This window comes from Manis pentadactyla, chromosome X (assembly GCF_030020395.1).
Source record: "Manis pentadactyla isolate mManPen7 chromosome X, mManPen7.hap1, whole genome shotgun sequence".
Taxonomy (NCBI): domain Eukaryota; kingdom Metazoa; phylum Chordata; class Mammalia; order Pholidota; family Manidae; genus Manis; species Manis pentadactyla.
In genome coordinates this window covers 43,324,655-43,351,416 of record NC_080038.1, presented here as the reverse complement: position 1 = coordinate 43,351,416, position 26,762 = coordinate 43,324,655, and the positions used below count along the sequence as shown (strand labels likewise).

Sequence of the window (26,762 nt, the reverse complement as noted above, 5' to 3'; positions counted from 1 at the left end):
GAAGAGTACTCTTCCCTGGTCTTGAATAGTTTCCTTATATGGGATACACTATTAACCAGTACTCTGGTGAATATAATATTCACCATTACTCCACAGTACTCAAAGCTTATCCTCTGAAGACCCCCGTGGTTCTCTCTCTATGCACCTGTCTCCTGATATTATGATTATGTCCTTTGAACTTTAGATGAGTTTGTCTCTCTGGACTATCTCAACCTAGGGGAGCCGCTAGGTTCTGCGTTTCCCTTTCCTGTGCTTATAGCATGGAAACTCCAAGTGGTATGCTGGGACAATTGCAGGACTCATCTTGTTTCCCATTTCTCAAGGATCACAGTCCTTCACTGCCTGATGTCTATGTCTTAAAAACCACTGTTTCATGTATTTTGTCTTTTTTTATGGGGGGTGGGGTGGGGTGGTTGTTTCATATGAGAGGGTGAATTTGGTCTCTTGTTACTCCATCTTCACTGAAAATGCATGACTGAGGGGTTATATTTGTGACACGTTTTGATGGTGGGACCAACAGAATTTGCCAGTGACAAGAGAGAAGAATCAAGCACAATTTATCTACTTTTTGACTTGAGTGACAAACCTAGTGTTGTGGTGCCACTGGCTGAGATGAGGGAAACAGGTGGGTGTTTGAGCCAGGGAAATTTGAGAGATCTGTTTGGACGGGTTAAGTCTGAGATGCCTTATGAGACATCCCCAAGAACATGCCCAACAGGCCACAGCTCACTCTTAGAGTCTGACGTTCAGGAAATAAGTCTAGCTAGAGGTCTAAATTAGTGGATCTTCCAAATATTTGCAATAATTAAGGCTATGACACCAGATGAAGAAAATAGTAGCTACAAAAGTAAGGGAGCCAGGATTATACCCACAGATATTCCAACATTTGGAAATCAAATGAAGGTGAATGGGTAGCCAGAGATACAAGAGAAAACCAAGACAGCAAAAAACTGTATAGAATGTGCTGAGCAGTCACAGGGGTGGGTGGAGAAGCGACTGCGGGTTTGGCAAGATACTCATCAGTGATCTGGTTAAGAGCAGTCTCAGAGACATGGGAGTGACAGAACCCAAACTAAATTAAGTATGCTCTGGGCTGAATTAGCACAGGCTGACCAAAACAAGAAGATAGGTTTTGCTGAGAAGCATGACAATGGAGTCATGTCTAGGGCAGTGTATGGGGCCAGCATATGGGGGGATTGCATCAATGCCAATACTGAGTGTAATATTTTACTATAGTTTTACATGTCACTTTTGGGGTAAACTTGAAAGTACATTGGATTTCTCTTGTGTTATTTCTTAAAACTACATGGGAATCCACAATTGTCTCAAAAGTCTGAAAGTTGAATTTTAAAATATTTCCTGTATATACTTAATTGGGGTCTTTTTTTTTTCTCCACATTAAGCATTTATACTTCTTACCATCAAAAATCCATTTACAAAGCGGTGGTGGTGGTGAGGGCGGTAGATCCCATCCCTGGCGTCTCCTGACAAAGGGGAGGTCCTCAGCTTTCAAGGTCTCCAAGTACGGCCCCGCCTCAAGCCTCCCCAGTTGCCTCTCTGCAAGTCTGGGAGGACGACATGTTGCTAACAGGGGCGGCCACTCTAGCCAACCTCGGAGGTCCAAGTCTTGTTGGCCCAGGTTAACGCCTCATTCTCCGAGCTGTACCTAGATGGGGAACACTCGGCTCTTTCCAGTGCAGCGACGGTAAGGATTTCTCTCGCCCACGCCTCCTCTGTCCCCTCAGTCGGCCATTCCTTTGCGTGGCCTCCTGCTCGGATAACGCCATTCTTAACTCTCGTTGCTCCAAACACCCGCCACCTGGGAAAGGAAGGCTGCGGGCACGGTTTCCGGCCAGGATGCGTCATTTCCAGTCACAGACTCCCTACCCCGGAAGTGAGACCTAATGTAAACACCGGAGCCGGCCCAGGAGGTCAGTAAACCGATGCCACCGAGAGCTTGGGCTTGGATAGTGGACGCACGGAGTCAAGTCGGTACACGCGACGGGGAGCTGGAGCATGATCCCAAAATCTGTTGTTTTCTGGGGGAAGGTGGAGGGTGTTTAGAGCAGAGGGTGTCTTGGTGGATGGGGGTGTTTAGGACAAGGATCTTGAGTGAGTGCTGGCGTTGGAAGGAGTTATGAGGGCGGTCTTGGACATGAAGAAGTATGTGGCGGGGTGAAGCATACCTGGGCAGGGTTCTTGGATGGCGCGGGTCTTTGTATTGGGGGTCCACAAGAGGGGTCTAGGAAGGTGGGGCTGTCCAAAGAATGGGTCTCTGGGGACTGAGGCAGGCCAATGGAGGTGGTGCAGAGGGGAAGATAGGCGGTTTGGGCTCTTGGAGGTTGGGGGCAGTATGTGCCTGGGCAAAAATCTTGGAGAAATGGGGAATTGAAGGGAGTATGGGAGCTCTAGGGCAGGAATCTTAAAGGGGGCGCAGCGCATGTGTCTTAGGGAGAGGATATAGGTTTTGGTGGTGAAATCTTAGGGGGATGGGATTCCTGGGGATAGATCCAAGCCAGCCTGTGTTGGAGTCAGGGACAGAAAAGCGTTTGGCAGAGGATGTCCTAGGGGTGAAGAATTTAGAGTGATAGAGAAATCCTCACGTAAGGCTTTTAGGGCATAAGGGGATCTGGGCGAATGTCCGGGCTGGCCTTGGTTAGGCAGAAGTTAGCATGGCATGAGAAGGGGTTGTCCAGAGGTAGACGTGGGGTCCTGAAAAGGTTTGGGAAAGCCTGTGAGAAGGATAGGTATGAGAGGGCTCTGGGGTGGTAGAATAGGTTGGGAGGGTCAGAAAGGCTTGAGGAGGGGTCTTCCTGTCAGTGGTGGACCAACCATAGCAGGTCTCAGGGCCAGGTCTGGGACGTGCAGAAAGAGGTGGATGTTCTAGCCCCTTGTCCCCATTTGTTGACAGGTGGAGTTGGGTGCTTGGTCCAGGTTTGAAGATGAGAAGTGGGTGGGAGTTGGTTCCAGGCCGTGTCGGGTATTGGGACCAGGATTGGCTGGGAGTGGGGAAGATATATCACTGGGGCACCTCCTACCCCATTACTTCCTGATCAGCAGTTGGAGCCAAGTAATAAGGAGGAAGTGGGGGTGTCCAGGTCAGGGCAGGCCTGGAACTGGGATCAACCCAAGTATGAGAAATGGGGAGGTTCCTGGTCGTGCTGTTTGGGGTCTTGGGAGCTTAGAGTGGAGACCCCAGGACTCCCCGTTTTTGCCTTCTTTGCAGCCCTGCTGGAGTTAGTAAGTAGCATAGTGGGAGGGGGAAGAAGAAATCAGTTGGGGACAGGAGTTATAGGACTCAGAAAGCACACCCCAGGACTCTTCCCAACCCTATCCCCATTTGTGTCCAGGGAAGCAATCCTGGACCATGACTCAGCAGCCACTTCGAGGAGTGACTAGTCTTCATTTCAACCAAGACCAAAGTGAGAGAGGCTGTGCCTGAACCTTTGTTGGAGGGAGGGAAGGAGAGAATAGCCAGAGGTGGGTGTTAAGCCCCTAGTGTTCCACCTGGGAATCCTCTGAGGGTAGCCCAATTCCTCCCATCCCCCAGGCTGCTTTTGCTGCGCCATGGAGACAGGTGTGCGCATCTACAATGTAGAGCCATTGATGGAGAAGGGACATCTGGGTGAGCTGTCAATGGGGAAGGGGCAATGGGCAGAAGGGATGGGCTGGACATTGGCTCCCACCCCTACTGATACCCTGGTCCTTGTCCAGACCATGAGCAGGTGGGCAGCATGGGCCTGGTGGAAATGCTGCACCGCTCCAACCTGCTGGCCCTGGTGGGTGGTGGTAGCAGCCCCAAGTTCTCAGAGATCTCAGGTAAGTATCCTCCTCCCATCCTGCCCTTGGCCCAGATTCCCCAGAATCCTGGCCTCCCCTAGGCATCCCAAGGAACTGGCAGATGAAGATATCAACATCTGAGAGTCACACAGTGAGGCCTACATCTTGGAAGTTGTGGATCTTACCACTTGAGAAGCTTGGTGTTTTGTCTTCATTTAACAAACACTTATCAAATGCCTCCTGTATGCCATGTCCTTACCTATGGAGCGTTTGCTGTGAGCCTGTTACTATTTTAAGTACTTTACACATATTGACTCATTTAATCCTCACAGTAAATCTATGTGGTAGGAAGTATCATTATCCCCATTATTACAGGGGAAGAAACCGAGGCCCAGAGAGGTTGAGTGACTTATCCAAGGTCACACAACCAATAGGTTTTAAAATCTTGGGGCTATTTCCCAATGCCCTCTTGCTTTGAGTCTCAAGTGCCATCTTGTTTTAAGGGTTTTTGTTGATCCCATTGGGACATGACAAGAAACACCTTAGGCAAGTCACAAGATTCCTAGGATTCCTCAGAGAAATCTTCTGGGGATATAGAATGGAACCCTGGAGGCAGTAGTTACTGATGGGAAGTCACAGGCCTGGGTGCAAGTCCCTACTTGGTTGCTGATGGGGTGGGAGGTCCTTGATCAGATACTCAACCCCTTCAAGCCTCTAGTTTCCTCTTCTCTAAATGAGTAACAGTTCTAGAACCTGTTCTCTTAGGAATCACATCTGCGAGTGCTCATGCTGTGTGAGGCTGACATCAGGTGTTACAGCAAAAGGTTAAGCAAGTGGGTTGATGTCCCATGGGGAGAAGGGATGGGTCTTGTGTCACCAGGGCTGTCCCTCACCCTAAACCCTGGCCCCGACAACGCACCCACCTGCTCAGCAGTGCTGATCTGGGACGATGCCCGGGAGGGCAAGGACTCCAAGGACAAGCTGGTGCTGGAATTCACCTTCACCAAGCCAGTGCTGGCTGTGCGCATGCGCCATGACAAGTGAGCCTAAGGACTGGGGGTGAGGGAGGTAGGAGGTCCCCACAGTAGGTAAGAGGGTTAGTCCTACTTGGGCATCCTGCCCTTCCCTCATGACCATCCTGTGTTGTGTGATGCCCACAGAATCGTGATCGTGCTGAGGAACAGAATTTATGTGTACTCCTTCCCCGACAATCCCCAAAAGCTGTTTGAATTTGACACCCGGGAAAACCCCAAAGGTGAGAGGATCCAGATATGCAGGTGTTAGGGCAGGAGGCATTGGACGGGGCAGAAATGAGGAAAATGGAACAGGCACACAGAGAAACTGGGAAAGAGACACAGGGAGAGTCTTTGCATAGAGATGTCCATACTTCTAGTCTGTCCATCTTTCTGTAGCCAGTTCTCTGTCCCCACCCTCAACCCTGCCCCCAAGCACAGAGCAGACACACCCAGTAAGGACATGTGGGTGAGCCAGGGCTCCTTGGGCCTCCTGGGGCTCCACAGCTGCATTGGGAGGTAGGGAATCTGCTTGGCTGGTGGTAAGCACAGCTGAGGGCTAGCCCCCTGAGGGGTCTGTGGATAACATATATCATGGAAGGTTGAAGTCTGGCCCTTACCCAGCTCTGTCCATTTTGAGACCCTGCCTGGCCCCTCCCTAGCTCCCCTTCATCAGCCGCCCCCACCTTCATCCTTACAACCTAGGGCTCTGTGACCTCTGCCCCAGCCTGGAGAAGCAACTGCTAGTGTTCCCAGGACACAAGTGCGGAAGTCTGCAACTTGTGGTAAGCCTGTGGCAAGGGTGGATAGGTGGTTGGGCTGGCTCCCCCTGTGGACTTTTAGCCTCTGCCTTCTGTATTACCCCCAAGCCTGAGCTGCTCCTTCCACTACAGGACCTGGTGAGCACAAAGCCAGGTACTTCCTCTGCTCCATTTACCATCAATGCACATCAGAGCGATGTGGCCTGCGTGTCTCTGAACCAGCCAGGCACTGTAGTGGCCTCGGCCTCCCAGAAGGGCACCCTTATTCGCCTTTTTGACACACAGTCCAAGGAGAAACTGGTGGAACTGCGCCGAGGCACTGACCCTGCTATTCTCTACTGGTGAGCATAGGGTACATGTGGTGGGCTGGTGACCCCACAACCCATGACACATAGGCGTCATTGCTGGTCTGTCTTCCAGCATCAATTTCAGCCATGACTCCTCCTTCCTCTGCGCTTCCAGTGATAAGGGCACAGTCCATATCTTTGCTCTCAAGGATACCCGCCTCAACCGCCGCTCCGCGTGAGTACCCCCTGCCCCACCCTGCTGTGTCCCCATCCCCCTGCCATGTACCACACCTGGGCTTAGCCAGTGCTACCTGCAGGCTGGCTCGTGTGGGCAAGGTGGGGCCTATGATTGGGCAGTATGTGGACTCTCAGTGGAGCCTGGCGAGCTTCACCGTGCCTGCTGAGTCAGCCTGCATCTGCGCCTTTGGTCGCAATACTTCCAAGAATGTCAACTCTGTCATTGGTGAGTAGGAATAGACCTTGTTTGGGGGTACTGCATGGGCAAAGGCCTGCAAGTTGGACCTGAAAGAATTTTAGGGCATGGGAAGCCTAAGGGAGTTAGAATCTGTGGCTCAACTCCATCATCAGTAAGGGATATGGCATATAGGAAAGGCCTGGAGATAGAATCTAGGCCATGGGACACCTGAGAGGATTGAATTGTGTGGCTTGGCAGAATCTAACATTTTACTGATCTCAACCCACCCCCCGCCACCCCCCAGCCATCTGTGTAGATGGGACCTTCCACAAGTATGTCTTCACTCCTGATGGAAACTGCAACAGAGAGGCTTTCGATGTGTACCTTGACATCTGTGATGACGATGACTTCTAAGGACCCTGTGGGTTGTGCTAGGGACCTGCAGTGGCAGACTGCAAAGACTTTGCCGGGTTGGGAGTGCCGTGGAAGCCACAAACCAGCAAACATTAATGGGGCAGATGCCCAGTTTCCACTCTGCAGAGCAATGCCTAAATAGCTCACTTACCCCAAGCACTTTTTGATGACTCTATGCCCAAAGGGCCAAGCCTAGGACACAGGGAAGCAGCAGACTCCCTGGGGCTCCCAGCCTGGAGAAGACTGTTAGGGACCCAGAGAGTGCCCTAATCCAACCTGTGGGGATTTAAAAAATTTACGGGAAAGAGATGATCTCTGATGTGATGAATATGAATAAAAGGCCCTTAACAATATTAATGGCTGGACCTGGGGGTGGGACCTGGAAGATATGAGGGTGAAAAGGACCTGCAAGAGTTTCCAAGTTGGACCCCGACAGGATCCTGCTCCGGTTTTTCTGACAGTCTCTCCTGTCCTCTCTGAATGTTCTCCTTTGTGCTTGAACTGTCAGCACCGCCCAGAACAGCCCCCGGGGCGCCGCCGCCTGCGAGTAGTTGCAGTGCTTTGCCCGCCGGCGGACACTTGATTTCACAGCAGCCTTTGCTGCTCAACAGTTCCGGGACGTTACAGGCACTTTCTGGTCACGTGCGCCGCTGCGCATGCGCATGCATCTAGGATAAGAAAGCGGCTGCCAGGCTGACTCCATTTCCCAGTATCCTCACTGGTGTTGCGGCGCATAATGGGGGTTGTAGTTCCGCCGCTTTTCGAGCTGGTCCAGCTACATCGACTGGCAGGATGTCGGAGGTGCGGCTGCCACCGCTTCGCCCCCTGGACGACTTCGTTCTGGGGTCGACGCGTCTGGCGGCCCCGGATCCCTGCGACCCGCAGCGATGGTGTCACCGCGTCATCAACAATCTCCTCTACTACCAAACCAACTACCTTATGTGCTTCGCCTTCGGTCTCGCTGTGGCCGGGTGAGGCAGGGAGGGAGGGAGGGAGAGGCCGGTTGGCAGAGGACGCCTGCAAGGCATAGAAGGTGGAACTGCGGGATTTCCAGGACCGGTCGGGGGTAACCTGAGGGCGATGCAAGGCCTGGAAGGCCAAATTCATTAGAGATGGAAAGCTGACTGGGAGGGGGGCCTTGAAGAGAGTGGAAGCTGGTTGTAAGGAGGGCCTGAGGCAAGATAGGGCCTGTCTGAAAAGGGAGGGATGGAGGGTCTGGAGGGAAGGCCTGAGGAGGAAGGACAAAGGGGCTGGAACTTTAGGGCCACACTATGGGCAGGGAGGTGGATCTAAAGAATGAGGAGGGCCTGGAAGTGGAACAGGAATGAAGGGGGAGGCGGGGAGCAATGTGAGTGATGGGGCCAGATTAAGGTGGCCCTGCCTGGAACACTTATGGCAGAGACAGGGACAGGGATGTGGTCAAGTTCAAGGGTTTGGAGGCTAGACTTGTGGATGATCTGGGCTTGGAGGGGAGCCTGGCTTATGGAATGCTCCAGGAGTGAGTACCTTTTGGGGAACTGGAGCCAAGAAGGAGAACCCAGAGGTGGAAGGCCTGAGGTTCAAGAGGGATGGAGACTGTAGAGGGACTTGGGCAGGGTTAGATGTTAAGAGAGGGCCAAAAGCCTGGAAGGGGTTCTAGCAATGATGGAGGGAGGAATCCATAGGGAAATTATAAACTGGAGAGGGTACTTGAAGGGGAAGAAGTCTGGAAGGGGGTCTCATAAGAACTCTGGGCTGGGGAGAGAGAAATATATGGAGACAGAAGGCCTGGAAGAGGAATCTGAAAGGTCTGGGCTCAAAAGGTAGGTTTGGGGGAATGGAGGCTGGAGAGGGGCCCTGTGAGGATAGAGTGGAAGGGGAAAAAAGCAGGGAAGGGCTCGGGGCCTGAGGGCCTAGCAGGATGGGAGGGACTGAATCTGGAGGTCTCAGAAAGATGGGACTGTAGGATTGACAAAAAGGAATGAAAGTCTACAGGGGAGCTCAGGGCTCCCTGGAGTTTAAAATCCTGGAGGGTGGTCCTGCTGTAGACGGCTGACGGGAGTATTTGCCAGGCTGGGGGCGAAGCGGGAGGGTCTGGAGAACGGGGACCGAAGCTCCTGGGGCCTGGGATTGGGTGGACGGCGTCAGGGAGGCTCGGAGGCCGGGTGGCCTTCTCCCCGCCTGCCCAGCTAGCTTAGTTCCATTGTCCCCGCAGGTACCTGCGCCCGCTGCACACCCTCCTAAGTGCGCTGATAGTGGCAGTGGCCCTTGGTGTGCTGGTGTGGGCGGCTGAGACCCGCGCAACCGTGCGCCGCTGCCGCCGCAGCCACCCGGCTGCCTGCCTGGCCGCAGTGCTTGCCGTCAGCCTCCTTGTTCTTTGGGCGGTGGGCGGCGCTTACACCTTCCTGCTCAGCATCGCGGGGCCAGTGCTTCGTGAGTCGCCACTACCCTGAGACCGACCTGAATACGTCCAGCGCCTGCGCACGGCGCCACGCCCATCCCGCCCTGGTTCCTGGGCTGAGAGGCGGCTGGGACCTGGCGGGCATGGCCACATCCCCTTTACAAGTCACCTTCCCTGGCTTTGCTCCCCTCTTCTGGGAACGTCCCTCTTACTACCACCTTTCCAGGCCTTATTCCTGGTATTAAGTGCCTTCCACCAGCCACGTCTCCGTCCCTGTTAGTGTGCGCCCTCCCTGGCCACGCCCCTATTGCAAAGCGCATTAATTCGGCCACACTTTAGGATCAGAGGCGTCCTGGCCACTGACCACTGCATTGGCCTACCTGTGCTCCAGTTCCCCTCTGTGGGTCCCCGTTGGCTAAAAGCTGATGGCCCATCCTCGATCCCTCTCCTTTCGGTATTTCCCACAGTGATCCTGGTGCACGCCTCCCTGCGCCTGCGCAACCTCAAGAACAAGATTGAGAACAAAATCGAGAGCATTGGTCTCAAGCGGACGCCAATGGGGCTGCTACTGGAGGCGCTGGGACAAGAGCAGGAGGCTGGATCATAGGGGCCTGAGATCTGTACTCAAGATCTGGAGAATGCCACTCCCATCCCAGCCCATACCCGGGACCCAGAGCCCTTTCCCAGCCCTTTTAATAGGCAACGCCTGCCTAGTAAAAAAGGACATCTGTGACCTTCCTCCCAGGTCCAAAACTGGGTATCCCTCATACCCAGCCCCCATTACCTAGGTGACTAGTCTTCCCTGTCCCTGTACTTGGGACCCAGAGCCACCCACATCCAGCCCAAAACTGGGGCTTGGAGACCAGAACATCCATGGCCAGCCTCAAACTCTGGATCCAGAAATACTCCTGTCCCTAAGCCCCCAATCTGGGACCCACCTGTCTTCCATGTTGAGCCCCAGAGCTGGGGTCTGCGACCAAGGCATTTTTCAAATCTTGAACCCTGGACCAAAGCTTTTCCAGACCCCAACCCAGCTTTGAACCCAGGTCAGGGCATTGCCAAATCTTGACTCTAGCACCCAAGTGCTCCCAGGCCCCATCTGAGTGGAGGATTCAGGTATCCTGCTCCCAGGTGACCCAATTCCAGTCCCAACTGCTTCCCTCCAGTTCTGCTTGGGGATTCTGCATGTGCGTGTGTGTGCACACACACACACTCACGCACAACACACCCAAAGTTCCACAGTGGCAAGGACCAAAGGGTAGGGTGGGGGGTATCCCTGATTGGAAATGGGGCATATATATCTATGTTGCTACGACAATAAAGGTTGTTGGATAGCTTAAGTGAATTTGGGCCTCCTAAAGTCTGCATGTTTCAATGGCCAAAAGTGGCCTTCTGTTTTCAATTCTGCTACTCTGACTGGGTCTCTGTCAAATATGTGGACTGAAGGAGTGTGTTCAGTTCCTTCCTCAAACCTGTTACCTCTGTAGTAGCATTAATGCACAAGGTAGTTAAGGGCCTGGCATGTTTCCTATCATCATTTGTATTACTAAGGGCTATTTGTCAGAGCTGGCTAGGAATCTTAAAGCACAGACAGGCATTTAAGTTGCCCCACACTGCAAAGCAAGTAAGCCAAAGTGGATGACATTATCACAGGCTGTTCCACAGCATTATGTATTTTATAACATGGTGTCATAAAGATATATTATCTGGTCTTAACTACAGGTGTGGGTCCCCAAGGCAAGGTGGAGAGAGAAGCAACATGTAGGTTCGGTTTATACGTTTATTATAGAAATTCCCTTCCACTGTAGGTAGTGTCTTGGGCTGAGATCCACTGGTACAAAAAGAAAACTTTAACACCAGGTAAAGTGGGTAGAGGGACCCCCAGCTCTGGAAAGTCACAGATAGATATAGAAAACCACGTGTGTGGATTTGTTTAAAAAGTGGTGGATAGAAAGAAAGCCAGGGAAGACATGACGTAGCTCATGGCCAGCCGTCACCTGAGGATTTTACTGGCATCTGCTGGATGCCAGGTTCCACCACCGCAGCATCCCAGGATACAACACACCAGATGGTTCTGCCCTATGGCCCTCCTGCAGAGCCTCCTGATTAGTGATAGCGCAGAGGCTGCTGCCAAAGGCTGGGCCATCTTACCATATGGGCAGAGGAAGCAGGTACAGACAGACAGGGACTTGGCCTCCTTTAGGCACCCCTGGGGGTGGGAAAATGAACCCACCACCACCACCCAGACTTCAGTCCTTCCAAATAGGCAGAGAGCCCACCTCCCCAAGAACTGTCCTGGTGGAGAGCTCTGGGCAGGGAGCTCTGTTCTCACCACAGTTTCCTGGCTGCCCCAAACAGAGCCCTGAGACCCTACATGGTCTATTTTATGGAGAGGGTTCCTGAATGGAACAGGCTGGGCATGTGGACAGGAATGAAAGCAACCAGGATGAGATCAGTTTCCCTTTTATAAAACGTCTAGTACTGGGGGAAGACAGTGAATACTTAAATCACAACTGTAAACAGAAATGGAGAAAGGGGCTTGGAGTCCCCATTACACCACACCGCCTGTTTTAAGTAGCTGAGGGGTCCCCCAGTTCCTAGCAGTATGAGAGAAGAAGCAGGGTGTCAGACACCTTTAGGAGTCCCTGGGAGCCAGAGGCCTTGGAAGATTGGGGTGGCACCCCCAGAATTGAGAGAAACCATACCCCAGGGCTCAGCAAGGTCAGCTGTGTGCTCCCCAGACTGGAGAGTCATGGCCAAGCTAACAAGGGGCATATCAGAAGGGATCAGACCAGTGTCCCAGGGGTCTGGGGATCAGAACTGGAGGACTGCTCCCCCTCTAGCGTCAGGTCAGTTAAGCGAGCGCTCAGCTCCGGGGGGTACAGGAAGTCCGTGTAGTATCTTTAGAAGGGGTAGCAGGAATCCGGAGGACAAGGTGGAAGACAGAGAAGAGAGGAAAAGACAGACAAGACACAGAAAGAGAGAGGAAAAGAGGCTCATTAAAGAGGTGGAGGCAGGCACAGGACAGTATCATTAGGCTCCCAAGCATGGGCATGGTGAAGAGCAGAAGAGAAAGGCTGGGGCACAGGAGAGCCCTTCCTCCCAGCACCCTGGTTTCACGGCTCATTTTTAGCTGACATGCACTGGTTGTTAAAATAGTAAAATTCTTCTAGAGCTTGGTGAAAAACTGCTGCTACCAGGGCTCAAGATACCCCTCCACCAAGAACCCACAGCCCAATGCACGGCAGCCAGGGCCCATGACCCTGTGAAGCGGCTGCAGCTAGTTCTCTCATGGTCCAAGCCATTAGCTATCATGACCAGCTGCTCCCTGGCCTGGATGCCTTTGCCATCTGCTTCAAGAGACCCCTACCCATCAATAAAAGCACCCCCCATACCTGCCAGAGACAGGGGGCGCTGTGAAACTCCTCGAGTGCGGGAGCGGCGCCTGGCTGGGGGCCCCATACAGCGCCTGGCCCACCTCATAGCAGCGGGCATGGAAGAAGGGTGGGTGTTGTGGGCCCATGTTGGGGAGCACAGGTCGGCGCTGGGGCCCCACAGCCAGGCCCGAGTTCCGGATGTACCAGTCCCGCAGCCCCTCCAGAGCAAGATTCTTGTGGCCGCTGCGCTCACCAGCTGGGGGGATACGGGTGGGTGGAGGCATCCACAGGAGAGGGTTTGGATGCACCTCTGGACCCTCGGCGGCCTCCAGGGGCAGGCCACAGGGTTTGGTGCGGGTGGCACGGGTGTGGGAGTCCTTGCTACGGAGGAGGGGGCTGCTGCCATCAGCTGTATATACAGGTGGTGGGCCTGGGAGCATGGCGAGGAGCCCATCCCGGCAGGAGAGGGGTCCTGGGGCCTCAGCTGCAGGCAGCAGATCGCCCCAGCCTGCCCCACTGCGGAGCAGGCCCCGGTCCAGGGAATAGTCCAAGAGGAAGTCTCCACACACAGGTGGGAGCCGGGGAACCCCATGGGAGGCAGGGGCAGCTGAGCTAGGCCGGGCAGCTCGGGGAGGGTCTAGGGGGCCAGCTGTGCGGGAGGAGAAGGCAGGGGTTGGTTGGGGGTGCTCATACAGCACCTCACTGCTCTTGCAGACCGGGGGGCCAGCGGCAGGGGGAGCCACAGGCACAGGTGGGGAGCCAGCTCCCCCACCAGCTGCCCGGTCCACCAGCAGGGCCTCAGAGCTGTTGCTGCGGCGGGTGCGTGCTGCGAAGAGGGTTGCACGGTCGGAGGCAGGGTCCACCCGGGGGAAGCCCATCTGGGAGTCCTGGCTGCCAGACCACTGGCGAGAATGGAGACCTTCAGGTCTGGGTGCACAGAGGTGGGGGTGATGGGCATAGGGTCAGAAATACCGGGCAGATGGGCTGAGTGCCCTTCCCTACCATTCCTTTTTCTGAGCCTTTACTCCACATCTCCAAAACAGACCCAGGAGTAGAAATTGTGTGTATATAAAGGTATTAGGTAGTGGCATGTAAAGGGCAATAGAGGTTCTGTTCCTGACCTGGGGGGGGGAAGGGGCTGAAAATAAATAGAGGGCCTGGGGCTGTCAGCTCTAAGGGAAATGTAAGTGTGCATAGGGCTGGCAGAGGGGCCCAGCAGAAGGCTCTTCCTAACACATCTGACCCTTCATCCCCTGCTAAGGTACCTCTCATGGCTACCACCTCCTCCATGATGAGGTCCTAGGCCTGGAATTCAAGACCCTTCCTGAACTCTGTTCCTTCATGTGTATGAACCACCCAAACCTATCATCCTAACAGCCACCTTTCATAGGATGCATAGACTCCAGAGTCAAACTTGTCTGGGTTCAAATACCAGGTCTCCGGTTTATGAACAAGTCACTTAACTCTCTGTGCCTCAGTTTCCTCATCTATAAAATGGGAATAACAATAGCACCTACCTCAGAGGGCTCTTGTATAATTAAATAGTCGACACCATGTAAAGCACTGATTCCTAGCAGATGGTAGGCACTCAGTACATGTTAACCAGAACTTATGCCTACAGCATCTTTCAGAGGCCAATGTTATTATGCCCATTTCACAAATGAGACAAAGATACAGAGAAGGGAAACGACTTATTCAAAATGCACAGAAACGTCCATAGTCAAACTTCAGTGCTTCTGCCCCCAAACTCCACTCCCTTCTTCTCTACCAAGACAACTCCTATTCACATTTCAAAGCCCAGACTCTCATGTACCACACCCTTTGATAATGCTCTCCCAGTCAGAACTAACAGTTCCTTCCTCTGGTCCTCAAACCCACCCTCAGAGTCCCCTTACTTGCAGAGCTGGGGGCCAGTGCCCCGGGTGAGGACAGGAGTGGCAGGCACACTTTGCCCCTCAAAACTGGAGGCACTCCTGGGCAGCGAGCGTGTTGGGCTAGACAGAGATAGGCAGGCCCAGGGTGGGGGTCCAGGTTAGAGACCACACCCACCAGCAGGCCCTCCTGCCAGCCCAGGCTCAGGATCCCACTCCTGGCTCCTGGGGGAGGGAAGGGGCTCACCCTTACCTGGTGGGGCTGGCCACAGAGTTGCGCCTACTCTTCAGGTCCCCATAGAGATCAGACGGCGGTGGTTTCCATGGTGTTCGCCACTCAGGGCTGCCTCCAGAAACAGCCCGCAGCTGGTCCCAGGCCTTGGGTGGTGAGGGGCGCTCCGTCAAAGGGAAGCAGCCACAGGGCTCCTCTGGGTGGAATGGAGAAGGTTTGAGAGAATTCAGTGAGAGAAGGGGACTGATGGGTTTTGCAAAGCAAAGGGCAGGGGCTAGGAAGGCAGGCAGGGGCAGAGGGCTGGGCAGGGCTGTGCAGGCTGAGGAGGAGCTAAGGGATGAGGTGAGAAGGCTGAAGTGGGGCAGTGTGAAGCAAAGGGAAGATGGGAGGAAAGGAGGAGCTGAAGTGGGGGTGCTGAGCATCAAAGGATAGGTAGGTTGTGGGGACAGGGATCCTTACCATTATCATGGCTTGCTCCAGACTCTGAGAGGGAGCTGCTCTCTGAGTGCAGAACTACATCCTCTACAGGTGAGAAGGGGGAGACCCGGGCTTATCAATGCAAGGCCTGGGCGTACCCCTCTACACCACTGGACATCTCCTCCCACCCCTGTTCCCTTTCCAGGAATCCACCTTCACCTGAATGGAAGACCACCAGAGGCTTGGCTCTTTACTTTCCTGGTGCCTGTTGGTCAGTTCCCAGTGACCACAACTTTGCCTGGGAGCCACTTTATCCCAACTCCTCTCACTGGTTGAGTCCCTTAAGTTCTGTGAACCTCCCACTTCTCCCTGGCTGTTCACCAACCCCAACTCTAACATGTCCCTTAGCCAATGTCCACTCTCTTGCTTTCATCAATGGACTGATAGGGCCTGACTCACCTTGGCTGAACTGGGCAAGGCGCATGCCCAGGCAGACTCCCTGGGCAGTGATAACTGCCCCTGTGGACAGTGGCAGAGGCTGGGGCAGTGGGAGCACTGGGAGGCTGAGGCGGGCCCGGAAGTCCCCAAGCTGTTCCTCCAGCTCCTGCAGTCTCTTCAGTGCATCTGCCTGGACCTGGCACCGGCGCCGGCGCTGCTCTGCGCTCAGTTCAGGGGCCAAGGCCAGGCGGCGGGCGGCTGCCACAATCTGCTGCTGCACTGACACCTCACGCTCCAGGGCTTCAAGAGCCAGTGCCTGCGGGGCCCACCCCAAAGGGTAGGACAGAACTAAATGTAGGAAATGGCCATGCACAGGGACCAGGCTGTGGCAGAGCCCATCAACATTGGATGTGGGGCTTGCTCTTCTGGGGCTGGGGGGTGGGCGGGCAGCCTATTCTTGGATAGAGCTCATTGCGTGGGAAGGCAGGATCTGTCTTGATTAGGGGCTGTACCCATTATCTTCCTGAGAGTGAAAAGGCTTATCCTGACAGTTAGGGACCAGTAGCCTCCCTCAGGCCTGGTCCCTTCTCACTTTAGTCTCTCTTTGCCCAGGATGCAAATCCCGCTCTACCCAGGGCTTCTTCCAGCTCCTGTTCTGTGCCTGTCCCACCCCCATCTCATTTGCCATGCCCATCTGCTCACCTCAGCAGGGCACAAGGAGTGGTGTGCAGGGTTGGGGTGTGGTGGAGGGTAGGCTTGGGTTGCAGGGGGCCGCCGGCAGACCAACTGGGGCCGTTCACCAGGTTCCAGTGGGCACTCAGGAGGCAGCTGGCCAGTCAGCTCCTGGTGGGGGGCCAGGGATCAGCAACTACCAAGGGTTAGTTAGAGGGATGGGATGAAGCAGTAATGACCCCAGAAGTAACAGGAGTCCTACTTGGAGCCCAGTCCTGCTCCACACCCTATGCCTGTTATTTCTCTTCCTCCTTCCAACCCCCACCATACCCACACACCATCAGGTGTGCAGGGCAGAGCCACAGCCCCTCAATGACCAAAATGCCAGGGGCAGTGGGCATGGGAGGCAGGGAGCCCTTGCTTTGGAATCCAGAATGTCTTAGTTTTTATAAAGGCGACATAGTCTATATATTACATGTTATATAGCACTCCCTTCAGGGCCTGGGGCTGCATGCTCTGAATCAGTTTATTATTTCTGGCAAACTGTGTGGACATTCATACCAAGAGGGGTAAAATCAAAACTATAAATCATCCCAAGCCAGCTCAGGTCAGGTTTTACTGCCAAATTTTGGAAATAGCCATTGTTTTTTGAGGTTTTTGGATTTCAAATTGTTGACAGGGGATTATGAGCCTACATTGCCATATTTTATTGAATCAAAGACACCTAAGCTGAGCACTGAGGGGCTGGAGGATGACAGGGAATCTACAGCTCAGACAAGGGCCTCTGCAATTGACACCCCCGCCTGCCTACCTAGGGGCCCCAGCTCCGTATCTCCCACCTGACCCTCAGGGCTGGACCCTCACCGCCTCCTGGAGACACACTTTGCGTAGCTCCTGAAGTTTCAGGCTCAGGGCCTCCTGCAGGGCCCGCTGCCGGTCGAGCAGCCCCCGAAGACGGTCTGACTTCACCTGAGGAGCAGCCTCTCCAAACTGGGCAGCTGAACAAAGAGAGAATGAAGATCGGAGCAAAGGTCAGCCAGGGCATCATGGAGTAGCTGCAGGGCCAGGGACCAACCCTTCCCAAGCAGGTAGGTGGTGACTCAGAGCAGGGAGGGAGGGAGCAGAAGGAGGAACCAGCCACCAACCTGAGGCATTGAAGGTGGGAGAGCTGATCAGCTGACCTTTGACTTCCATCCTGGTGCTCTCGAGAGGCCGTGGCTGATGGCTGGACAAGGCCTGGCAATGATGCACAGGGGCCATTAAGGAAACATGCCTCATGATCTCACAACCCCTGCCCTTACCCAGCTTCCCACACAGGAGCTGGGAATAAGGGGTCCCTTTACCCCACCCACCTGCTTGACCTGCCCTCTCAGAATCTGTGTCAATGTTTGGACCCACTTGGCCCTGGTACCTTGGTTCCCTTCCCATTGAGTGGGAGCACAGCAAGTGGGGAGCTGGGCAGACTTACAACGCCTCCTCAGAGGCCCATGGACCACAGTCAGGAGTCTTGCCTGGGGAAGGAGAATTAATGGTACACATTCAACCAACTATAACAACACTGGGTATTTATTAAGCACCTGGGTGCCCAAAAGTTACCTTCCATGCCACATTTAATCTTCACAACCACCCTGTGATGGTAGTTCTGTGATTATTATCACCCCATTTTCGAGATGAGGAAAGTAAGGCACAGACAGGTGAAATAACTTGCCCATGGCTAAAGAGGTAGCCCAGGCCTGCCCCTCCAGGCAAATGCTCTCCCTCACTAGAACTGCTCCAACCCCACCAATTCCTCCTAAGATCCCAGTCCACCAGGCCTCAGGGCTTTTGCCCAGGCTGTGGCTGCTGTCTGGAGTGCATTTTTCACCTCACCACTCCAGCCCCTGGTTCCCTTACACCCTGGGGCTTAAATGTCACTTCCAGAAATGGGCCCCTACATCATGTCCCCTCACAACTGCTGTCCAACAAGAGACCTGCTTTCCTCATACATTCACGAAGATAGGAAACAGCTATCTCCTGTTTTCATCAGTATCTCTGGCACTCAGAATGTTTCTATGCACACAGCAAATGCTCGATGAATATCTGCTGGGTGAAGGAAAGAATGACAAGGTAGCTGAGCCAGGGATCAAGCCCAGATCTGTAGGTCTCTACCTGTTCCATCTGCATCCCGTGGTCCTGGTACGGCAGGGAGTGTTCACTTGGCCCCAGGACCCCACCAACCCCTCTCCCCATCCCAGCCTGTCCTGTGCCCAGCATAGGGAAGTCACCCTGCTGGGACCATGAGCAGCAAAGTCCATGTCTACAGCTAACAAGCTGGCTTCCTCCTGCCTCCTTCTCTGCCCCCAGATGCCCTGGCTGACCACGGAGTCTGACTTGGCTGACTGCCAGCCCTTGCCCCTCCTTTGAAGTTTGCTCCCTCCCTCCTACATCCTGCTCCATCTCCAGCTGGGCAGCCAGGTGACATCACCTCCCACCACCTCGCCTCACCTCACTGGCAAGCAACTGGGAGGGCCTTATGAAGCCATGGAGGTTCCATCCCCACCTACCTCAAAATCCCGTTTGTCACGACAAGGTGGCCAGTATGGAAAAGACCCAGGCAACCAAGAAGGCAGTAATTCAAGCCCCTTCCCATCTTTACCCTGGGGGATGTAGCCAAGCTGCTAACATGGCAGCACCAATTTCTTGGCAATTGTCTTAACTACCTCATAGGGTATGTACTCCTCCAGCAAAGCAGCAGTTCCCTGTCCTCAACCTCAGGAGCAGTGGGGTCAGTCCCTAGAGCCTTTTTGTACATACCAGGCACACACTTTGCAGAGGCACTCACATGCTCACCTTCCAAGGTCTGATGTTGCCAGCACAGTGGGGGTTTCCTTGAAGTCCCAGCTCAGCCTCCTCTGCCCCTTGGCTCCTTCTTCCCCAGCCCCCATCTGGGTTTGAGAGCTCCCCCAAGTCTTCCCTAAATGCTCCTCCACCCTAACAGGAGCTTCAACTCCTACCCAGTGGGCCCATTCACCAGGACTGGTCCACATCCCACACTATGTTGCCTTGAGCCTTCCTTCTCCAGGAGTTTATGGCATCCTGGAAGTCAACACAGGGTTCAGACAGGAACCCCAGCTCCACCCTGTCAGCCTGACCTCGGGGATATAGCTATGGCCTGACTCATGGGGTCACTGGGAAGGCTAGACACAGGGTCAACGCCCCACACCCCCACACCCAGCTCCCAAACCTCTGCCTCTGCTTGCTTCTCTGCTCATTTCCTTGGGGCCCATCGCTGCCCTGTCCCCACCCAGAGATGGTAGGAAAGGGGATCCCAGCAGCACCCTCCCAAACACACCCCAACACCAGTCCATGTGTCTCCCCACTGGTGCCTCAGGATGGGCTCAGCAGGAGAGCCGCAGAGGGCACCCCCAACAACCAGAGGTGGGCCCAGCAGGTTTTTCAGGTCTGCCCTTCTGACACCACAGCCAAGAAAGAAATTCCTGGCTGTAATGACTGTTTACAACCAAGACACCTCACCTGGGTGGCACCCCAATGCCCTCAGTGAGACCCCCATTTCCACATCCTGCCACCCTCACAGCAGTGTCTGGGACCATTCTCCATACTGCCCTACAGGCCCCCTGCCCCCACTGTAGTTGAGCAGATCGGGGGCAGACAGGCAGGTGCCACTGGGAAGTAGTTTCTTAATGGCCCAGCTTAGGTTTTCCTGAGGGGCTGGGCCCCAGGTTGAGGGAAGGCAGAAGCTACTCCCACAGGGGAGGAAGGGGGAGAGGAAGTAGGTTGGGAGGGACTCTGGCTTCTGTTTTCCCCCATTCTTTCCCTTTGTCCATTTTTCAGCAAGAAATTGGCTTCATGCCAGAAAAGGAAATTGGACATTTGGGGCTTCACCCCTCTACTCAGGCCTTCCTTCCTCCCTGTATCTCCTGCCCAGGCCTGGCTCCCTCCACAGAGAATTTCAGTACACCCCATACCCTCTTTCCCACCCTGTCCCTGGGCCCATTGTTCCCAGGTGCTCACCAATGCCAAACAGGTGCTGTAGGGTGGGCCTTAGGTACCTCAAAAAATAGTTGTCTCAACCAGGCCCTGCTGTGGCTGGCAGTGACAGTGAGCGGTGAGCTCAGTGGCAGAAACCTAGGCCACCTCCCACTGGGCAGTGGCCCAGCCTACCTGGCCAGGGACTGGGCAGGCCCATATCTCTTAACCCTTACCTGCCTGCCACCAGGGCTCAGGCCACCCTTACGGGCAGTCTTGGGGCCAGGTCCCCTAAGGGTGTCCAGCATGGCAAAGAAGAGAGCCTGGACTTCCACCCTCACACCACACACCTAGTGCGCCTAGTGGAGAACCAAGGAAGAAGGGCTAAGGGTCTGAGAGTGGCTGCTGCCTCTGGTGTTGTTCAAGTACCCACATCAGACCCTGCCCACCCAGGGGTTATTACCTGGGAGCTGGGTGATAGAGGTCTGGGGAGTTACTAGGCACATGGGAGGCCTCAGCTGTGTAAACTGGGTATATGTCTCTTGGCAGCCAGCATTACATTCCTGAGACCCTTACACTTTCCTCCCAGGGCAAGGCAGGGGTAGGAGAAGGTCTTTGGGCAATTCCCACCCTCATTGGGTTAACAATTTCCCAAGCTGGGGACAGAGGACATCGACTTTTCTAAGGACAGACCAGGTCTCAAGACCCTACCACCTTCAGCAGCTCTGGAAGAAATCATCCCAGGAAACCAACAAAATGCCAACGTGTTTTAACCCCTTCTGGTGCCCACAAACCTGGGAAGATGGCGCAGACCCAGCTCCTCATAGCCAGCTTGTAGATGGGGAAGCTGGGGCTCAGACTGGTGAAGAGGCCTGATTCTGATCACAGAGGCATAAGAGCAGGTAGGACAAGAACTCAGAGGGCCAGGTCCTGGGTTGCAGGCAGACAGAGGCTACTCCTGCAAGGGAAGAGGAGTGAGGAAGGGGGCTCATGCTCCCTTATGTCCAGGCTGGGTCTCCCCCATTCCTCCCCTTCAGGCATTTCTGGCCAGGATTCAAGGAAATTAAGGGCTCTGGGCCTGCCCCCAGCACACACCACACATCCTGTGCCTCATTTGGGACCATCTGCTCTGTGACCTCAGGGCAGGCCCCTGCAGCAGCCCACGCTGTAATGTGAAAGAGCAGAGTGAAGAAAGCTCCCTCCCTGCCTGGCAGGTGGGCCAAGCTTGGAGAAAAGCTTGCTCTGTATCAGCAGTGCCCTGTGTACATGCTATTGAGGCCTCCTGCCACCCTGTCCACCTTTCTTCCTGGGTGTAAGATTTCCGGCATGGGACACAAAGGCCCCTTTCATCACCCCCCAATTCCCTCTTCACTGCCTGGGGCTGGTGGAAGCAGCAGCCATAAAGTGGGCAGCTGGGTGTTGGCAGGGAGTGTTCTCTCAGGCATGGCCTCTCCCGTCTCTTGTGAGACACCTAGGATGGTAGGACGAGGGACGTTTATAAAATCAGAGCCAGGAAGGCCAAGGCTATTTGGATGGCAATGCAGATTGAGTCTCAAGGCTTAGGTTTCCTCATCTGTAAAATGGGTAAACAGTAGTTACAGGGCCAACAGAGGCCAAAGTAACTTTGGAAGGCATTTCGAAGTGCAAGGAAACTCACTCCATGTCATTAATAACTGTTAATAAATAATAAATGCATGAAGAGGTGAGCTGCTGCAGGAGTAAGGAGGGGAGTGCAGATAACTGGGCCTCTTGGGCCAGGAAGACAGGTGGACCAGTCACCCACATACATCAGTGCCCTGGTCTACAACTTTTCACAGCCTGGAAAATGGCCAACTGCTAAGCTCCACCCCAGCCAGGACTTGAGCCTCATGTGGCCTCACATAGGGGCAGCAAATGGTAGGTCTGGGATTCAGTCCAGCTCGGCCACTTACTGGCTGTGTGATTGCTTAGACAAGTCACTTAACCTCTCTGTGCCTCAATGCCTTCATTTGTAAAATGGGGGTGATGATAACAGTATGTGCCTCACAGGGCTGTTGTGAGCATGCCATGAGTTACTACAGTTAAAGCTTGCTTAGAACACTGCCTGGCCTGAGGTAAGCGCTCAAGATGAATTAGCTGCCATAATTACAAGTATTCCTCCCAATCCAAATCAGGAATTGAATATGTATATATACATATATATACATATATATGTATATATACATACATACCTACATGTATTTTTTTTTTAGACAGACATGGTATCTCTCAGCCTCCAAACCCTCCCTACTCACTACCCAGACATGGAACCCTCCCTACTCATCAAACCAGACATATTTGAAAAACATATTTGTTTTCCCTCATTATCCAACCTCTCCCTATTCAACATCAAAAATGCAGGAACCATTAGAACACATAATGTAGCAGGGTGGGGGGACACGGGAAAGGCAGTATATACAGAGAAGACAAGTAATGATTCTATAGCATCTTACTACACTGATGGACAGTGACTGTAATGGGTTATGTGGGGGAGAATTGATAATAGGGGGAGTCTAGTAACCATAATGTTCAAGTAATTATACATTAAAAATACCAAAATCTTAAAAAATGGAAAAAAAATGCAGGAACCAAATACATTCAGATAAATTGTCCAAATTTTCACTATCCAAATACAGGAAATGAATGGAGTTGGAAACGTTTTTGAGATAGAACTGTATCCGTACTTGCTGAGCTTTCCTTACCAAAAAGAATGCAGGAACCAAATATACTTACACAACACAGTGCCCTTACTATCCCCCTTGGAGCTCAGGGAAGTGAATACATTTGAATACATTTTTTAGTTAGATCCATTCTCTCTCATCTGAACTCTCCCTACTCACTATGTAGAATGTAAAAACAAAATACCTTCAGATAACTTGGTATCTTTCACTGTCTGAACTATCCGAACTCTCCCTCTAGGGCTTGGGCACCAAATAGATTGGGACAGTAAGGGATGATTTTACTGTTATGAATAGATTTGGAGAAATGATTTAAGTAAATGAGATGGGCCTGGCATCTTGTTATTCAAAGTCTTACTTCTCTCTCTGAGGAATGCAGGAACAAAACATAATTGAATTACATATGACGCCTTCAGTATCCAAATTCTCCCTGTCTGTTCTCAGAACCAAGATGATTCACAGTGAGAGAACCTCTTACTGTTCTTGTTATTGTCACTACTGGATAGGCCTGATTCTAATACCCAGAGACTGCTGGGCCACCTCTCCATCCCACAAAGGTGGGTTGGACTTACCACCAAGATTTGTACTGCTTACTGCTGAAAGAAAGGGGATAAACCTCTGCTCCCATCCCACCCCTACCAAGCCCAAGGCCTCTGGCCTACAATAGCCTTTCTTCAGGCCAGGAAAGCAGAGATCATGCATTCGAGATCAAGAATAGGAGATTAGGGCAACATGACCTAGAAGATGCACACCTACCCCTGAGTCCCCCACCTCCACATACTTGCTTATGGCTTCCCCCTAACACGGGGCAGTCCCCAACCTAGGAAGGCTGGAAACATGACCTGCCTTGCACACTTCCAGAGAGTCACTGAATCATTTAGAGGGTTCTTTCACATTGGGGATGGTGGGGGCCATAGAAACAGCTCCATACTCTCCTGGAAATGCAAGCTTTATGTGAGATAACTGGGTGGGGTGGAGGAAATCACATACAAGAACACCCTCAGCCACACAGGGCCCACAAGGCTGTCTGCTCTTGCTCATGGTAAGAGAACCATTTGGGATGAACTTCAGAGATAATGGGAACAGCAGAACCTCCAAGTTTGGGGGCAGGGTTTAACAGTCCCTTCTGAGCTCAGAGGAGATGGAAAATGGGTATTAGGAAAGAGGAAGATCTGAACTGCGTGGAGGGGCATGGTAAGGGGTGTAACAGGGGCCTGGGATTGGGATAGGATGAAGGGACAGGACAGGAAGAAGTGTAGGGGCCAAGACAGAATCACAGTCATTGTAGGACAGAGGTCAGGAGACTGGACAGAGAAGGAGCCAGGACCATGGGCCAGGGGATGGGATGGAATGAGGTTCAGGACAAGGGTCAGAGAAAAAGTAGGGGACAAAAGATCAGGGCTAAAAAGTAGGGGACACAAGGGTCAGGGTCAGTATAGAACACTAGTCAGAAGAAATGAAGGCAGACAGGCCAAGACAGTACTTAAGGGAGGGCATAAGGGAAAGGGTAGGTTCAGGATGGAGGTAAGGAACAGGAAAAGACCAGGACGGAATGAGGGTAAGAATGAGGGCAGTGAGTTGGTGGGAATGTAAATTGGTGCAACTGCTGGGGAAATCAGTATGAAGGTTCCTCAAAAAGCTAAAAATAGAAATACCATTTGACCCAGTAATTCCACTTGAACAAAACCCCTGATTTGAAAAGATATATGCACCCCTATGTTTATTGCCACATTATTTGCAATAGCCAAGATATGGAAGCAACCTAAGCGTCCAACAATGGATGAATGGATAAAGAAGATATGGTACATATATACAATGGAATATTATTCAGCCATAAAAAGAAAAATCCTGCCATTTGCAAGAACATGGATGAATCTAGAGGGTATTATGCTCAGTGAAATAAGCCAGGCAGAGAAAGACAAATACCGTATGCTATCACTTATTTGTGGAATATAAAAATAAAGCAAAACAAAAGGAACAAAATAGCAGTAGACTCAGACACAGAAAAGGAACTAGTAGTTACCAAGGAGGAGGGGTTGGGGCAGGTGGGGAGAGGAGTGGGAAGGGGATAAAGGCACACAATAATTGCAATCACAATATAAGTGAATCAAGGAGACTGTTGAACCACTGTGATGTACATTTGAAACCAGCATAAGATCGTATATTAACAACACTTTTTAATAAAAAAAAAAGAAGAAATGAGGGCAGTGATGGTACAAGAGAAGACGGGGAAAACAGAACAGGGCTGGGGACAGGGACAGGAAAGGAGGCAGGGGAAATGGTCTAAAGGTGGTGAGCCAAGATGGAGATCAGGAGTCAGGAGAGGGACTAGGGGGGCAGTACAGGGTGGAAAGAAAGTACAGAAGTCAGAGATCAGGCATATGAACAGACCTGGATCAGATTGGGGTTAGGGGGACAAGACACGACTGGAAGGGGTTCAAACACTAGGCAAGAGTTTAGGGAACAGTATCAGGACAGAAACTGGGGTGATCAGGACAAGGCAAGATGAGCTTCATAAATGGAACAGGTCAAGCATGAATCTGGGCTCAGGCCAAGCATAATGAGAACAGAACTGGATAGGTTTTGGGTCAGGACTGGGTTTAGGGGGACAAAACGGGATGAAGATTATGCCAGACCAGAATATGGTTAGGTCAGGCGTCAGGCCAGAGGTCTTGGGGTCAAGAATGGCTGGGGTTGGAGGTTAAAAAAGATGTAGTCAGGTCTGGTATGGGTCGAGCGAGACCACGGTGTCAGAGGTCGAGGGTGCGTGCGCAGGTACAGCCCCTGTTGGTGTTTCCCAGCCCTCACCCTGCCCTGTCTCCTCCCTTTCTCCCAGGCGGGTGTTACTCACCGAGGGTCCTCACCCCGCAGCATAGGCGGGGTTGATGTAGGCTGGCCGGGCTGGTGAGTGCGCCCCTCTTGCGCGGCCCCGCCGCTTGTCCCCGGGCTTGCGCCTACTCCCCTTGGCGCCCTGCCAGTGGGCCGCGTTCGGCCGCGAGACTGTTAGCCATGGGGGCCAGACGGGATGGCACGAGGAAGGCGGGAGAGGGGCGCCAGCTCGGCCGCGGGCGGTGGACCCCGGGCCCCCCACCTTCAACTCGGTTCGGTTCGCTCCCGGCGGCACCGCCACCTCTGCCGCTGAGCGCGAGCCCGAGGCATTCGGGGGGACCGGAGGCGGGGCGCGAGACCACAGCAGCGGCGGAGACCAAGTGCGCAGGCGCCAACTCCGGTCTTAGGTTTTCCTGCCCTGCGAGCGGCAGGAGCGAACCAGCTGGGAGCGCGTGCGCACTTGGTTTCTCGGAGGTGGAGGCTCTCACGGAGGCCATGCCCCTCAGGGATCTAACTGGTGCCCCTCACCCCAAGTCACCCCTCAACGGACCCTCAAGCCCCACCCCAAACTGCCTTCTGTAAGACACCATCACACCTCTAAACTCCCCAACTACCCTCCATGCCCCACATCACCCTCCCTCATCCTCCAAACTGTATCCCCAAACTATTGTTCATTGAAACCCAAGCAGTACCCCAGTCCGCCCTCCATGGACACCCAAGACGTACAAATAAACTACCCTTCACTACCCACAGGTTGTCTCCCCAAACCATCTGCAGTTATGCCTGAAACCATTAACCTCCAAAGAGCACTTCAAATCACCATCTATCCACAATATGTACCCAAAATACCCTCCATTCACCCCAAACCACCCTTCTAACCATACTTTATTGATCCCCAAATGGCTTTCCAAGAGCCCCCAACACTGCCTAGACATTCTCAACTACCTTTGGCATGGCCCCCACCTGCACCCCAAATTGATTTCAACAGTCACCTGCTCTACCTCCAAATCATGTTTCATGACCCCTACACCCCCTGCCAAACTACCTTCCAACAGTCCCTATCACTATCCCATAAACTCCCAGCTACTCAACGTGTAATCCCCCAACTGCACTTCAAACTGCTCTCCAACACTGTCTCCACCTTCAAACCACATTCCACTGATCCAGACTTCATCCCCAAGTCAACACCCAATAGTCCTCAACTATACCTCCAA

At 53.2% G+C, this 26,762-nt stretch overlaps 3 protein-coding genes across 26 annotated transcripts; 2 read left to right on the top strand and 1 right to left on the bottom strand.

The window, feature by feature from the left end:
* The first annotated feature begins 1,566 nt into the window (after positions 1-1,566).
* On the top strand, positions 1,567-7,023 carry WDR45 (WD repeat domain 45). Of its 10 annotated transcripts, none has more exons than XM_057496042.1 (11): positions 1,567-1,705; positions 3,351-3,422; positions 3,551-3,625; positions 3,715-3,819; positions 4,661-4,820; positions 4,941-5,035; positions 5,499-5,578; positions 5,687-5,895; positions 5,975-6,076; positions 6,159-6,304; positions 6,561-7,023. In XM_057496042.1, the coding sequence occupies exons 2-11, from the start codon at positions 3,368-3,370 to the stop codon at positions 6,668-6,670; spliced, it is 1,137 nt and encodes a 378-aa protein (XP_057352025.1). In that variant the 5' UTR covers positions 1,567-1,705; positions 3,351-3,367; the 3' UTR covers positions 6,671-7,023. The 10 variants fall into 10 exon arrangements, with proteins under 10 accessions (XP_057352025.1, XP_057352024.1, XP_057352020.1 ...); XM_057496041.1 differs by lacking the exon at positions 1,567-1,705 and adding an exon at positions 1,779-1,931; XM_057496037.1 differs by lacking the exon at positions 1,567-1,705 and adding an exon at positions 1,779-1,992.
* Positions 7,024-7,141: 118 nt separating this feature from the next.
* Positions 7,142-10,395, top strand: PRAF2 (PRA1 domain family member 2). Its single transcript, XM_036917140.2, has 3 exons — positions 7,142-7,641; positions 8,865-9,082; positions 9,518-10,395. The coding sequence occupies exons 1-3, from the start codon at positions 7,463-7,465 to the stop codon at positions 9,655-9,657; spliced, it is 537 nt and encodes a 178-aa protein (XP_036773035.1). The 5' UTR covers positions 7,142-7,462; the 3' UTR covers positions 9,658-10,395.
* A 415-nt stretch (positions 10,396-10,810) lies between these two features.
* CCDC120 (coiled-coil domain containing 120) lies at positions 10,811-25,946 on the bottom strand. 15 transcript variants are annotated; one of them, XM_057496033.1, is made up of 12 exons: positions 25,571-25,946; positions 20,818-20,981; positions 17,410-17,568; positions 17,239-17,293; positions 16,922-17,055; positions 16,088-16,228; positions 15,407-15,701; positions 14,990-15,052; positions 14,552-14,726; positions 14,323-14,421; positions 12,446-13,354; positions 10,811-11,951 (listed from the first exon to the last, which is right to left on the bottom strand). In XM_057496033.1, the coding sequence occupies exons 4-12, from the start codon at positions 17,249-17,251 to the stop codon at positions 11,837-11,839; spliced, it is 1,944 nt and encodes a 647-aa protein (XP_057352016.1). In that variant the 5' UTR covers positions 17,252-17,293; positions 17,410-17,568; positions 20,818-20,981; positions 25,571-25,946; the 3' UTR covers positions 10,811-11,836. The 15 variants fall into 15 exon arrangements, with proteins under 15 accessions (XP_057352016.1, XP_057352015.1, XP_057352018.1 ...); XM_057496032.1 differs by having other exon boundaries at positions 17,469-17,568; XM_057496035.1 differs by having other exon boundaries at positions 17,526-17,568.
* Between the last annotated feature and the right edge of the window lie 816 nt (positions 25,947-26,762).

Coding starts and splice junctions, on each gene's coding strand:
- WDR45 (XM_057496037.1), top strand. CDS start 1,944: ATGCCACCGAGAGCTTGGGCTTGGATAGTGGACGCACGGAGTCAAGTC. Junction 3,820..4,660: donor CAAGTTCTCAGAGATCTCAG/GTAAGTATCCTC, acceptor TTGTGTCACCAG/GGCTGTCCCTCACCCTAAAC. Junction 6,077..6,158: donor CGCCTCAACCGCCGCTCCGC/GTGAGTACCCCC, acceptor TGCTACCTGCAG/GCTGGCTCGTGTGGGCAAGG.
- PRAF2 (XM_036917140.2), top strand. CDS start 7,463: ATGTCGGAGGTGCGGCTGCCACCGCTTCGCCCCCTGGACGACTTCGTT. Junction 7,642..8,864: donor TTCGGTCTCGCTGTGGCCGG/GTGAGGCAGGGA, acceptor TTGTCCCCGCAG/GTACCTGCGCCCGCTGCACA. Junction 9,083..9,517: donor CATCGCGGGGCCAGTGCTTC/GTGAGTCGCCAC, acceptor TATTTCCCACAG/TGATCCTGGTGCACGCCTCC.
- CCDC120 (XM_036917142.2), bottom strand. CDS start 17,251: ATGGAAGTCAAAGGTCAGCTGATCAGCTCTCCCACCTTCAATGCCTCA. Junction 15,702..16,087: donor ACTCCTTGTGCCCTGCTGAG/GTGAGCAGATGG, acceptor TGGGCCCCGCAG/GCACTGGCTCTTGAAGCCCT. Junction 11,952..12,445: donor GCGCCCCCTGTCTCTGGCAG/GTATGGGGGGTG, acceptor CCCCTTCTAAAG/ATACTACACGGACTTCCTGT.